Below are 15270 nucleotides of genomic sequence, written 5' to 3'. Positions count from 1 at the left end.
TTTGTTAAGTGTTACCTACAAGAAAAGAAAAGTAAGCTTGATCAGATTTGAGCAACGTATGATTTCCTTTTTTTTTTAAATAAATTCTTCCTTAACTATTAAACACATCTTGCTTTTTGTAAACATAAAAACCAAAGACTTGGCAGAAAAACTCAATATTGCCAGTTAACAGCATCACTACTTGATGAATAACCAGCCAATAGACTTTGTGGAGGTGTTACGTGGCATGGCGGATGGAATTAGCTCCTCTTCTCTTCTGAGTGAAATGAACAAAACATGTTTAAATCCACAGTAAGGCCCGCTAAGCTGTAATCCCACAGCCTTGGTGTTGGCCCTGTTTAGCTCCTGTGTAAGCTCTGTCCAACAACACACAGGTCCGGTTGTGATGCAGAGCGTGGTTTTGCTCCGAGGTCTGATTGGCTCCCCCATAATTCCCGGTGCGTGACTGGATCATCATCTAGACTGTTGGAATAAAAAGAAATTGGACTTCAGTAACAAGCGTACTGTGTCAGTTAGAATTAAGTTGGCTGTTATCTGAAATGCTGCTTTAAATTTAGAACAAATCCTGTAATGCTGCACAATTCTGGAGGAAAACAACACTTATCTGAACTCACAGAACAACAACTTACATTTATTTGCTAGCATTAGATGGCTACAAATATTTATATTTTTTTAACCCTAAAATTTAAGGACTTGAAAGGACCTCAGTATCCAAATAAATCATACATTTGATGGTATTTATTAGTTCTAATAGCTATCAATAAATCAGCACACCAACTTTTTTCACAGTCGCTGAAAATTATTTTTGCTCCTTACATTTTTGCTTCTATTGTCAGATTTTAATGTCTTATACAGCATCAGATGAAGATAATCAGAGTGACTCAAAGTCTACATTTCCCCTGGTTCATCCAAGCCTAATTACTGCCTAACCAGCAGAACCTGGACAGCTCTAAAGCGAGGGAAAGAGTTTTCTCAGAAGATTATAAAGAACGTTACAGATAAGCATGTTAAAGATAAGGGCTATTACACCTTCTTCAAGCAGCATGATGTTCCTGTGACTTCAGGTGCACATATTATTGAGAAATTAAAGATCTATGGGACTTCAGTCAAACTCCCCAGCCATGGCAGCGGGAAAAATAAAATAGGACAAAACGATAGATATTATGACTGGTGAAAAAATAGCACAAAAAAACTTCTACAGATATTAACGATGAACTTTGAAGGTAAAGGAATGTCAGAGTTCTAACGATTCATCATTGCTAGAGCCTAATTGACCTTAATGGTAGACAGCACAGGTGAACACCATTGTTAAAAATAAATCGCCAGATTTTAATTAGCCAAACTACTTTTTGACAAGTCACGCAGCTTCTTCAACAATGTTCTATGGACAGGTGTGTCAAAATCTCAACATTTTGCCAAGGTACATTAGCTATATATTCACAGATGGAAAAATTAAGCATATCCAGAAATCACCTCTGTCCCTTCTGTGAAAGGTCAAGGAGGTTTTGTTATGTTTGGGGCTGCTGTGCTTCATCTGTTACAATCTCTGTACGATATGATGAAATCTCAAGACTATCAAGAAACTCTAGAGAGCCTTGTGCTGCCCGGTGTCGGAGAGCTTTGTCTCAGTCACAGGTCCTTCTATGAGCCCTGACATAAATCCTATTGACCATCTTTGGAAGGAGCTTAAACATGCTGTCTGGAAAAGGGACCCTTCATACCTGAGACAACTGGAGCATTTTGCTCATGAGGAGAAGTCAAAAACACCTGCTGAGATATAAACGTCTCATTGACTGTTAAAGGAATCATTTGATTGCAGTGATTTCCTCAAATGTTTGTGCAATAAAATATTACATTAAGGGTACCATTATTTTAGTCCAGGCCTGTTTCATTCATTTATTATTAAAATTATTCAGTTGAAATATGGTTGGAATTAATGTCTGACCTTAATTAGTACATTTTCATTAAAATTTGCATTCATTATTGCTCTTGTCAGATCCAATTTATTTCTGTGACAATCGTTTTACTTTGATTAAATTTCTAACAATTTTGTACACATGTGTATCCTATCATTATAATACCTGAACTTTTACAGATTCTTTTTATTTTAATTAAACTTAACTCTGATGAATGAATTATTGAGTCATAAGGCTCCTAAATTGATGAACCAATGTTATACCTACCAACAGCACACCAAAAAAAAGATATATTTCAATTGTGACCTTCAGACCTATTCCATTGGTGAATTAGTTAAGACTCACAGACAGAAATAGTATAAACTACAAGGTGATTATTAAAACTACTTGCCTTCAATTTTGCCATAAAGATAACATGTATCTTAAGTCAGGTGACTGCTGAACTTTCAAATGCTGTTCATCTGATTTAGGCAAACTTCCAAACCTATATCTATATATTTCCATCACGCTTATCCCAAATGGGGTCACGAGGTGCGCTGGTGCCTATCTCCAGCTGTCTATAGGACGCGGGGTACACCCTGGACAGGTCACCAGTCCATCGCAGGGCAACACAGCGACAAACAACCATTCCTGGAGAATTTAGAGGAGCCAATTAACCTAACAGTCAAAGACCCCGGGCCAGGAATGGAACCCGGAACCTTCTTGCTGCAAGGCAGCAATGCTACCCACTGCACCAATGAGCAGCTTCTAAATGTACTTCTTTATTTGTTCTTGAATTGTCATTCTTTCACTGTTAAAGCAAAAATGTTAGGTAACTCCAAAACGAGTGTTTAATTATTTGAAAGTATTAGAAACAAAATAAACTTTACCCCTTTGAAAAGATTGCTGGTTCGCTTCCACAAGTTTGAGCCACAGAAGTCCCTTGAAATCGTGATGTCATACTTAGACTTGGCCTTCTGTCTGATTGGCTGCGCCGTACAAAGGGCCGGGGTCCTTGCACAGACACAGGGAGCCTTCCTCGGCTTCCCAAACAGCTTGAATGAGGGGATACTCTGTTAATAGTCCATGCTTGAGTTGGTTGGGAAACTGAACACTGCTTTGCTTCAAACATGGATGGTGAGACTGGGCAGAAGACGGAGCGAGCATTATTGAACATCCGTGCACTTGATTCTTCAGTGCTGTTTGACCTTGAACACCTCTGTAACTTTGGGGAGGCTGGTGGAGACGGCGCTTTGAAAGGGTAGGAGGTACTTGGGTTCTGCTTTGCAACAGGTGGACTGTGAAGTCTACGCTGCAGAGCCGGTGATAAAGATGGTGTCTTGTTTACAGGAAGGCTCTCTGTTGAGGAGGTTGTAGCATCCTTTCTTAAACATGGGGGGCTTGGAAGCCTTCTATGCAAGCTGCTAGGGGTAGAGGGAGTGGATGGTAGCATCCGTCCTCTATAGAGAGGTGGAGTGGCAGGTGGTTGGCTATTTGTAACTGAAGAAGGAGGCACTGTAGTGGCACTGATATTAGCTCGAGGCACAAAAATGTTACTATTATGATGTACATTAGAGTTTCCTTGGACTTTGGGGGTTGCTACCAAACCCACTGATGATTTTGCTAAGTCTGAAGATTTCCCAAGGGGTAAGATCTTTTTTGCTTGATGGTGTAAATAATCCGTTTCTGTTTCTTGATATGGGTGAACATTGGACTGACTGACATTTAAAAGGGTAGATTTGCCTGAAGAAACAATCTTCGATTGCTGTGGTAAGCCCCCTTTACTTGGCAATACTGTGCCAGTTTGAACTGAGGCCCTCAGACGTTGAGATACAGCAGCCCTTTTCAGTACAGGTGACTTTCCAACTTTTGAAACTCCATCTTCTTTTGCAGTTGATCCACTTCGGGCACTTTCAAAAGAAGTGTCCATTAACACTTCTGGAGGAGGTGGGGGAAGGTTCTCCAAATCTAAATAATCTATTTTTTCAGATGTTGTGCACTCAGATCTACAACTGGTCATTCCCATACTAAGAACCGCTTCTACATTTCCTAAACCGGGTAAGACAGGAACACCACACCTCTGTACTCCTTTTAAAGGTCCAAGAACTTTAGGACCTTCTCTTATCTCTATACCTTGGCTGAAGGTATCAATCAGTTTTTTGACAGAATTTCTGCCCCTGTGAAAGCCAGAAGATGGTTGTGGTGATGACGAAGGGCTTGGTGGTGGGGTTACTTTTTGAGGACACTCTGGTGTTATTTTTTCTTCCTGTTTATTATCTTCAACATCACAGGGAGGCTTTTCTTTTTTATTGTTGTACCTTGACAGGCTTGTCTTGTCTCTAGGTGGCTCTCTATTACTGTTCTTACCTTGGAGACCCTGTTTTTGAGTTAAACACGGAGACTGTGTTGGTGAATTCTCTTGAGTTTGTTTAAATGTAACCGACTTTGAGTTTCCTCCCACCTTTATTTTACTCATCTTTTGTAACCTCTGATTTAAAGCCTTCTGTGTTCTTTCCAGTTCAAACAGAGTAGGATCTTCCCCTTTACTCCGCAAGGATTCTGCTGACCGGGAACGTTGTCCTCTGATAACTGGGTTCTTTTTTATTTCTGTCCTCCGACCAGCTGCTGCTGTTTGAGGTCTCCTTGGATGTTGCACTTCCTCATCAGTCCAGTCTTTTCTCGTGGTCTTTGGACTGCCGACTGCTTTACCCTTGCTGCAAGGGTTCTTTTGAACATACTGTATCTTACCACTTATTGCATTTTTCATTTTGAGAGTCATTTCTACATTTTGGCGATTTTCTATGCGTTTAGTTGGTAGACGGAGTGGAGAGGTTTCACAACTCACAATTGAAGAATTTGATTGTGTTTTAAATGCCACCTTTCCATTGTCAACACCCTTATCTTGGTGTTCTTCATCATTATCATCATCATCTTCACCGTCATCTAAGGATACTGATCCCAACAGTGAATCTCTTTGGTCATTAGGCATTATAGTACATGTTGAATCAAATGAGTTAAGCGAGGTGAGGGAAACACTAGGACTTATTTGTGTAACATATTTTGCACTGGATGCCCCAGTGATGTTCATAGATTTGTAATCTATCGGACTAACCAGAGTTCTGTTTGTCCCAGTGGACCCACAACTCTCTCGTCTATGACGTTTGTCGCACCCGTTAAGAGATTCATTCTCCGCCCCAATACCACTGTCTTCACTAAACAAAGCTAAATCTTCAGCTCCAGGCTTGCGAAGAGAGGAAATTTCAATTCGGGTTAAGAGTCGCATCAACCTGGCTTCCACTGCACGTTTTATTTTCAGTTTCTCTTCTAAAAGTTTTGACACTGACTTATAGTATTCCACTGCCTCCTCCAAAGCAGAGTCTCCAATTCCAACAACAGTTTGGCTCACACTCCTCATCCTCTGAGTGGTGTATTGAAGCAGCTCTTGCAACAAATCTGGTGGAGATTCAGTGACAGGAGGGCCAGAAGACGAGAGATTTTTCATTTTGCTTGGCCATGCAAGGTGTTCTCCATGTTCTTTCAAAACCCTTTCCCCTTCCTCTGCCATGTCTTCCAGTCCCTGAATTATTTCTTTGTAGCGTAAGGCCATGAAGGCTACCATTTGCTGCACGGAAATCTGAGTCTCGGTTGCTTGCTCCATAAGCCCAAGTACAGAATCATATTTATTTATGCTGGGATTCAAAAAGCTGTATGCAGCTTGATGAGCCTTTACTAAAGGTTCTGGAAAGTCCACTTTTTGATCCGTAGATATCTTGTTGTTGTCTTTCTTTCTGGGACCTTTAATACCCTTAGCTGCTTTCTTTGGTTTTCTGTTAGATCTTTTCTCAACCAACTCAAAGTTTTTCTCCTTTCTTACTGGCAGCAAGACATTTTCCATTGTTGTTCTTGCCTCTTTTTCGATGTTCTTTACCTCTGTAATCACTTCTTCAGGGACATGTTTCTTTTTTTGTGGCGTTGTAGGTGCCTCCTTCTGAGATATCGGTACATATGGAGATTCATTGTTCTCTTTTGCATCCACTTTTGCAGTTTCAATGTTCTCTCCTCCATCTTCATCTATCTTGTTTTCTTGAGGTAGGGATGGTAACATTCTCCCCTTCCTCATGGCTCCCAAAGTGCCCAAATTGGTACCTTTGGAAGGTGAGCAGCCCATCTTTAAATCTCGAAAATACAGAATGACTTATGTCCAATACGGATGAAAACACATCCAAGGTCCTTATCCTCCTGCTGTATCTGTCATTTTCAGATGGCCGAGGCTTCACAAACAACAAAATCCCTTTGGACAAAGCTTCTGCGGAAACAGAAGGCAGATATATCCATTTCAAAAATTGCTTCCACACATCAAAAGAAGGAAAATAAATCCACTGTATGCCCCATCACATTTATTAAAATTTTAGTGTAGACTAATCTGAAATGCATCCCTCTGTACCTTGCCGAGGAGAAGTGGCTGAAAGGATTAGTGGGGCTTTCAGTGAACTCCTCCGCATGACCATATGGCCCGTTAAACCAAATAAAACTCACCTACTGTAAGAACATAAGCTCATTTGTGTAATAGGGGCTGGCCTAAGGTGGCTTTTTATAGCCTGCTAAACAATCGTTTAGTTGCTAGGTCCTTCCTTGAAGCAAAACAAAGGAAAATAGCTCAATAAAATAAAACTGTGAAAGTGATTCATATTCATTGGGCACACACAACACCCCTTAAAGTTGTTATCTACAACTGAGGTCACAGCTTAAACCTTACTTAAATGTTCTTTTTGATATCAGATTCTTAAAAGTAAAACTCAAGAAGATAAATGTCTTAGAGATAAGTTTAAATTGTACAAGCTTCTTCTGCCCGGTATATTTTACAGGTAATATAAATATTTCTTGCAGAATAGGAAACAGATGAGACTTTTTATTTTTTAGTTTATTTTGACTTATTTACATTTCTTTTAGTTTAAACAGCATTGCATTAAACATGTTTCCATTTGTGGCTTGTGTGGGGCTATATTAATTCTTCAAAGAGTCCCAGAGACTCAACAACTTGTGAATATTTCCTTCAAAGCAAAATATAAACAAAAATGTGCATTAACCAAATAATGAATAACAAGGTGACACTTTATCTAAAACAGCAGTACTGTGAGATCTGTGTAGGCAGCATGCCAACAAAGTCAAGCATTTAAACCAGAATATAAGAATTTTTAGACAGCCCCAAAAATATATAGAAATAATTGAGCATTTAAGAATTTTAGGAAAAAAAAGTATTTTTTTAAGCTTTCAGCTGTTATGTTATCAATCTTGTACATAGTATTTCACTTGGTTCATGTATGTCTGAGTAATCCTATGATCTTAGACTTTACTCAGCCGTCCTAGAGAATCTAATCAACATTAGTGGAGTGACACGGCCTCTCCCAGTGTGGGCAGGACCCGCACTGTGAGACGCAGCGTCACAGTGAAACTGTGGAAGAAAACTGATATCTTGAATATTACAGTGCAGAATTAATTGATTTATGTGTAATCTGAAAGTAATTTCTGATTACACATAATCAGAAATTACACAAATAAAAATAAAAAAATGATCTGCATGTCGCTTCAAATATCAAAACCACAAGCTACATCTCAGCCTGTCAACACTATAAATATTTAATTCTCAGTAAGAAAATCACGATGAGTCTCTGAGTTCCTCGTTGAACGGACATAAAATTTTATTTTTACAATCCAATGTGTCTGACCAATGTTATTTTTTTATACACAAAACTACAACAAAAATCTGACTAGATCTGGAAAAAAATTTTGATTTTCTGTAAGGAGACGGAGGACACTCCGCGTTTACCTAACAAGACCTGCTACCGACCAGGTTTGCTCCGAGGAGAATGTTACTATGGTGACTGAAGCAGAGGTTGAGTAAACTGGCTGTTTCTCAATGTGTGTACGTTTTCATGTCCTCATGAAACTTGATCAGCCTCAGCCCTAGTACTGTTCTAATTCACAAGAAAAAGAAGACTGAGAGCAAAGTCCTCGTACGTTGTTCTCACCCCTCCCTCTTTACACATCATGCATTACAACAGACTTGTCAGTTCTTGAGATTGACAGCTGTCCCAGCATGCACTGCGGCAGCAGCAGCTTCCAGTGGAGCGCTCACAGAGCTCAGAGTATTAAGTTAAAAGTTCTGTTGCTGTTCAATAAAAGTACATTTTAGGCGAGAACATTACACTTTTAAGTATCACTATATGGCCCATTTACTGATTTAATGTGTAATTTTTTTTTTTTTTTTTGTTGATTGCAGCAACCAGCGTACTTCCGAGGGTAATGGCAGCCAGGTCTAATTTTAGCCCATTCCAGCAGCCCTCTCTCGGCATAGCAATGTGTGAAGGACTGCTGGCTCTGATGGACTTTGGGAAAATGTTCCATTTGATTTGTGTTTCTCTGACTGGGTTCATTATTGTTCCCCCAATAAATGAAGAAGTTATCTAGAGACTATTAACAGGAGGTAAAATGCAGCTCCAGACGAGCTGAGCGTGTGGTGATGTAACAAGTATTGTTCTGTTGCAGTTGACCCATATTTCTGCAACATGTTCCCAGAGTCCATATTTTCATGCATTCTTCTCAAGAACATACTTTGCGAGGACACAAGTCCGTACTTGCATTCTTGTGAATTGAGAAACCCATTCTTTGTGAAATGGAGCCCTGGACAGGCCAGTCTGTTGAAGGGCAACACAGAAACAGACATTTGACCATGCTCACACATGTACTTAAGGACAGTTTAAAGATCCCAAAACTGGAAACAAAGGGCAGTCTCAAAAAGATTGTAAGTAATACTTATTCTTTTCAACAGGAATAACATACTCCAAGCAGCCCACTTGTTTCTCCGGGTTTTTCAGCATAAAGTTTGTTTATCATGAGGTAGGTGCTCTTGTAAATGAAGTCGTATGGAAGACAGAATTAAAGACAAGTTTTTTACTTTTCCATTTTATTCAGAACTTTCCACATATATAATCTAAAGAAAAAGTTGCTGAACAGACCAGTGAAAATGCCCCCAGAAAGACAGGAAAAATTAGATGACATCTTTGGTTCCAGCTGTAGTAGGGAGGAAAGATAGAAATTCGGTCAGGCCTACTAGCAGTACACCACTCCTCAATTCCTCCGCAAGTGGCATCCACAAAATGTCCTCATGTTCCTAAAGAAAATTCTAATTGATCCTGACCAGTGGCTTCCAGAAATTAATAGCCACCTTCGGTGACATCCTGTTGCTGTGTTTCAGGTTCAGGAGTAGGACTCAAGTAATCATCTTTAAAGTACTGACCATTGAAGAGGTCTCTTCCTCTGTGATTGCCTCCGTTTGACTGCATGAGAGATGACTGGTACACAAGAGGCTTTTCAGTCAGTCCAGATGGCACTTTACCAGGTCTCCAGGCCTGAGCACGTGGCATTTCACGAAGTTTCACCATGATGTTCCCAATAAGAACAATTTCAGGTTCCAACACTGAAGGCTGCCATGGAAAGTATCCATAGGCAGGTGGAAAGCTCACCCCATGTGGAGGAGCTACATTACGTTCATATGCTTGGCCAGAGGGTTCACCTGTGCCATAAGCATAACTGTACAGAGGAGAGCCAAAAGTTCCATGTGTGTAGCCATAGGGAGGAACTGCTGCATGGACACCATTGTAGCTGTAATAAGGAAACCTCATGGAGCCATCTCCATAAGTGTACAGATGAGAGTCAGAACCAGTATAAACAGGCTCATGCACTAAAGGAGGTCCAAACCAGGGACTGGGTGAACGATAAAAGTCTTCAGGACCGGAAACCGCTTGCGGCTGTGATGAGAAGCCATGTGACATCTCCACTGGCTGCGAGATAGGGCCAACATAGAAATCTCTTGGTAACAGAATATCTGGGCCACTGGTAGAGTTGGAATCAGAAGACTTTTCAGGAGCTTTAATGCTGGAGGCAGACTCATTTCCAGCAGAAGAGGTTGTAAACAAAGTTTCTGGATTTGCTGATAGTTCAGAACTCAAAGTTGTGTCATTGCCATGGTCTGGGAACAAAAAAAGAAACTGGTCACAAGAAGTCTCAAGGTGTAAACATGCAGACATAAGCATTGTGATGATATATCCCCAGATGGCCAACATCTGAAATTAGTTAAGTCTAGACAAACCTTGGTTCCTTTACTAGAGGGTATCATTGTGGCAACAGCGAACATTCAGACTAAATTCTTTGGGCCAGATTAGTGTTACCTTCATACAATAAGTAAATATACTGTTGAATAGAACAAAAACAAAAAAAAGACTTCAAGAAAACTGACAGGAAATCAAACCAAAAGCACTAATCTGTTGCATCTCTTGTCACCAAACTAAATAGGATATATGACTAAATAAGTAATAAAGATAAAATGTAATGTTTCAAAAAATAATTTACCTGTAGGAAAACAATTCCCTGGGCCAAAAAGCAGGCAGATCAACCACACCCTGTAAAACAGATGACAGTTAGAACCAACATTGAGAGTCGATTACTTTAAAGATTCAGTCATTATGCCAAAAAGCTTCAGTAACAAACCTTAAGCAGACACCCAGAAGCATGTTCGCTACAGCAATTCAGCCACAGTGGCTGACATTCAGAGAGAGGAGGTCGGTCTTAAGCAGAAGCTCTGCCACTCATTGTACTTATTGGAGACACCTGCAGCTCACTGAGCATTTTCTTCTTCTGTGATTTTTTTTTTATTGGGTTTTTGGCAAACATCTTTAAAGTTGCAATACCACCCATTTCTGGAAAGGAGTGTGAACTGAATCTCAAAAAATAACAATGATATAATGAAGTTTAAATCTGACCTTATAGCATTTACTCTTAGAATCTTTCTGTAACAACTGAATGAGATCTAGTTTTTCTTTTATGTTGTTAAGAATTGAATCAACTCTTTCCTCTCACCGTCATAGAACACAGTATGAATGCATGCTCTATGCTGGTGAAGATTCTCAGTCATCCAGGTCATAGTCATTCCATAAAAACGTTTTAAAAAACAATCTACCTGACTTTGTTTCCAAGTTTGAAGACGCTTCGCTCCCCATCCAGGAAGCTTTTTTAAATTCAAAATGTCAGGACTAGCATTTAGTTCGAGGTTCTATACAGTAGCCTATCAAAACTTTGATTTTTAAATATTTTTCATTACTTTACTTCAGTCCTTGGTCCACCAGGAAACACTCTCCCTCTCCCTTTTTCCTCCTTTCTTTTTTTCTTGTCAGCTGCTTCCAAAATTGCATGACATCCATCCATCCATCTTCTCCAGCTTATTCCATCATGGTGCCTAGCTCCACTAGTCTAGCACCACCACAAATAGCATAGATTGCCCACAGAGACATACAACCATGCAAGCATACACTCACAAATAAGGACAATTTAGAGATGTAAATTAACCTGACAGTCATGTTTCTGGACTGTGGGAGGAAGCCGGAGTACCCGGAGAGAACCCACACATGCACGAGACCCTGGGCCAGGAATCAAACCCTGAACAGTGTCACCCACTGATACACCATGCAGTCCCTCATAACGTACATTTAAACTTAAATCATCCACGTTGCTATTTATCTATACTTCACCCAGCTTTTTTGTCACTAACCATTTAAAGTTTTCCAATCTGCTGACCGAACACAATTTCTGGATTATATTTTCATTAATTATTCTTATTCTTAGCTTGATTTTGGTAAATATAAGGAAATGGCCACTTGCTATAGTTATATATTTGATTACTTGCCAAGAACATACTCCTGCTATTGAATCAGAAACTAATATTAGATCAGTTGCTGACAATGTATTCTCCCTAAAGTTGATTTCAGTACAACAAACATCATTTAAACGAACCACCTTTTTAATTTCCACCACTTCTATTATTTTTACAACTGAATCACTGTGATTATTCCACTGTGATTACTGTGCCCGTTAAAGTCTCCACAAACAATGACCTTTCCCTTAACAAACTTCAGCTGTTCATCTAAAAAAAATACATGGAATGTTTTTTGCATGGATTTAAAATGTTTAAACTTGACCATTAACAACTAAACTTCTAGCCTTTCATTGTAAAATGAACAGTCTGTTGCCTTTCGCTGTCCTCCAATTCTCATCAGCTGCTAGATTTTCATTTATTTAATCCCAAGACAAAAAAATCTGCTTCTTTCACAATTATCTTTTTTTTTCCTGTTTTTCCGTGTTTCACTTGTTCTTTACAGTTTATTAAATATGCCATAAATAATACCACCTGATCAACCATAAATATTGAATCAGTTTCTGTCCTTCTTTGGTCTTGTATTTTGATCTGCTGAACTTTTCTTGTGTGTTTTTCTTTTGAACTCATTTGCAGCTTCTGCAAAAGTATTATTTACTGCTTTAACTTGTTTGATTGCTACTTCCCGTTTCCTGACCTCACATCCCTGATATCTCACAATATGCTGCCATCCACTGTTACAAGTATCCTGTCCATTTTTACATTCTTCAAATCTATGTTCCTCTCCATATTTTGGACACCTAACGAGCTGCAGCAGCTTGCCCATACCTTTGACATGTATAGAACCTTAAAGGAGGATGGCTGTCAGGCCTAACAGGAAAATACATACATCCTATAAAACTGAAAGATTTCCACTTTCTTTCCTTCAACTGTTCTCTTAAGTCTAAATGAGACTAAAGGACATTTCCTCTCCTTCTTTCCTTAATTTTAAAATAAGTTTAAACTCCTCTCTTAGAACTTTTGTGACATTCGAATTACCTTCATCTGAACTGCATGATTCCAGGCTTCGTGTTCTACTTTGTGATCCCATCTGACTTTCTTCCTTTCCAATTTTCTCTCTTCCTGATCCATTTTCTCTTTTCTTGATCCTCTCCAAGCCAACAACCTGTTCTAACTGCCAAATTCCATCTCATCATCCCTATCTTCCTCTAACTGAGACTCCATTACGGTTCAGTCACACCCCAGTTTGTGCCAACCACCAACCAATTTACCAGTCAAACGTTTCTACCAGCTCTAGGGTTGCCAACTCCCTGAAAAAAAAGGGACACCTCATGTGCGTGCCAGCTGACCCAATTACCTTTACCTCTCCTGGCATGGTGATCTTTTTTAGCCCCCCTTTGTGTGTGAAATTATTTTTTTAAACTATTTGACTCAAATCTGCATTAAATTAGCTGCATACTTGTGAGTGACATGAACACATGCCGTATAAAATAAGCATTTTAAACTTAATCCTGTCCTGCTTAAGTTCATACTGTAAAAATGAATATAAAACAATAAATAAATAGTGCACATTTTTGGTGTAACAACAAACTTGTGCAAACTTGTAAAGATTTTTGTGCCTTAAATGCAATGACTGTAGGCTACAGTTGTAAAACAGAAAAAAAAAATCATAAGCTCTATTCCACATTATGTAGCGATAGCATATTTTTTCCACGTATTTCCTCTGAGCTCTTGCATCAGTAAGGAGTTTTTTGTTTTTGAGTGCTGCTGCTCTTTTGTCAGCCGCTATCTTCTCCGTGAGCAACACTTGGCTCGACCAATCGGATGAGGGCATTCTGAATCGTTACATATATGTTGTCAGCTCATTGGTCACAAAGCAGGACAGGGCCTGGGAAAACGTTTATCATAAGTTTTGTATCTCATTCTTAATTTTCCATTAGCTTTTTACTAACTACATTTTTACTCTCACAGTAATACGAGATAAAGTGCGTTCCTTTTCCAATAAATACGGGACTGGTACTTCTATTTCTAAATACGGAACGATTACGTTTTTCAAGGGATAGTTGGCAACCCTAACCAGCTCCCAACTACTCTAAGACCTCCGCCCTGCTGCGTCACTTCCAGGCTCAAAGCGTTCCCGCTGAGCATCTGCTGAGACACACCTTATTAAAATAAGTCAATGGAATTCATACATATTAAAACAATTTAGAGTGATTTAAATTGTTTGCTTTATATACTACTGAATAAATAAAACACTTTCTACAAGTTATTTAACCTTTATGATACTTTACATAATCTATAGAGTTGGTAGAAAGTATGTGAGTTTATTTGGTTTTATTGCTTCAATTTCTATTTGTAGTTCTGGCTCAAATATTGCTCTAATGGCACATGTTCATAATCTTGAAGCTTGTTTTTAAATATTGTCAATTTTCTAAGTCATGAAATCGACACCACTACTATGCTGTTCATCGTTGCCTTATCAATATGGCGGACAAGTTGACGTGTAGACGTGCAGAAACGCAGTGCTACGTCAGAAAAAAAAAGCGGGGGAAAATTCCTGCAGCATCTCTCGCGCTCAGGCGGAACGCTCGCGAGGAATCCTCCAGCTCTGCATTTTAACATCTTCTCGGGTTAGTGTCCTGATTTTTTCTTCCTACTTTTAATTGAACTAATTATCGAAGTTAAAATTTAGTTTTCAAAGATAACTTCGATTTTTATCGATGTGCTTTCGTTAGTTTATAACCGATATGGAAAGATTATTTGATGACAAACCGAAAAATAGTAAAAGTTTGTGATATTTTTAGCTAGCTCGCAGCTACTGAAAAGGGAACGTTTTGAACTTATAGAATTGATGAAATATGTCGTTAATCCTGGAGTTAGAAAATGTATTTAAGATAAAACTAACAAAAGGTACACCCTCCTCAAATAAAACGAGTAAAGTGATAATTAGTGGGAAAAATAGGCAGTAAGAGCTGCTAGTCATTAAATGTAACCAGAATTCAGGTTAAAATCCACAGATATCTGTTAGCCTGGGGATTTAGCCTTTTTAGCTCCGAGCTCAAATTAATATTTTTGGATCTGCTTTTAAAAACTGGCGATTTCACAGAACATAATGTAAATGTAATAAGCTATATTGTGTTTAACAATATTTCGCTAAACTAATTAAACTCCTGGACATTATTATTAATTATCTAAATATGGTTAGATGCTTGTGCTTTGATCATAAAAAGTTTATTTTCTGTTTTATTTAAAACTACATCTTATTTATCTGAGCTCTGATTTTCCTAAAGATCTGTAAAAATAATAATAATAATAAACTGGTCAAATCAATTGTTGTCAATTTCTAATCTTTTATTTTTTTTAACTTGCTGCTACTGGTTTTATCCGGTTCTGGTGATTAAAAAAAAAAAAAGTCTTGTCATTGTAGAGAATAAAATTAGATTTCTTTGGAGGGTTAAAGGAAACAAAATTAAATGAATAAATATATCATGAAATCAATAAATGTCTTATTAATTGTTCCATTAGATAATTTAATGTATTATTTCTCTAATACATCATTGAATAATACATAAAAAAGATAAATGCTAAAGCTTTAAATTTGCCATTAAACAATTAAATTCACAATTTAATCAATCATTGAATAAACCATTAAAATCTATTAATTCCACT

At 38.5% G+C, this 15270-nt stretch overlaps 1 protein-coding gene across 1 annotated transcript; it reads right to left on the bottom strand.

The window, feature by feature from the left end:
• Nucleotides 1-338: 338 nt before the first annotated feature.
• LOC107091423 (chromosome unknown open reading frame, human C2orf71) lies at nt 339-6063 on the bottom strand. Its single transcript, XM_015385342.1, has 2 exons — nt 2786-6063; nt 339-462 (listed from the first exon to the last, which is right to left on the bottom strand). Exons 1-2 carry the CDS (start codon nt 6061-6063, stop codon nt 339-341), a joined length of 3402 nt encoding a protein of 1133 aa, XP_015240828.1.
• Between the last annotated feature and the right edge of the window lie 9207 nt (nt 6064-15270).

The sequence above is a fragment of the Cyprinodon variegatus genome, unplaced genomic scaffold, assembly GCF_000732505.1.
Source record: "Cyprinodon variegatus isolate N-32 unplaced genomic scaffold, C_variegatus-1.0 Scaffold336, whole genome shotgun sequence".
Lineage (NCBI taxonomy): Eukaryota > Metazoa > Chordata > Actinopteri > Cyprinodontiformes > Cyprinodontidae > Cyprinodon > Cyprinodon variegatus.
The sequence above is the reverse complement of the archived record's forward strand: the minus strand, read 5'-3'. Positions and strand labels throughout refer to the sequence as shown.

What these genes read in the sequence shown, in the direction of transcription:
- LOC107091423 (XM_015385342.1), bottom strand. Translation starts at nt 6,063, where the DNA reads ATGGGCTGCTCACCTTCCAAAGGTACCAATTTGGGCACTTTGGGAGCC. An exon ending in CCAGCAATCTTTTCAAAGGG is followed by an intron (nt 463 to 2,785) that starts GTAAAGTTTATT and finishes TTATTCCAACAG; the next exon opens with TCTAGATGATGATCCAGTCA.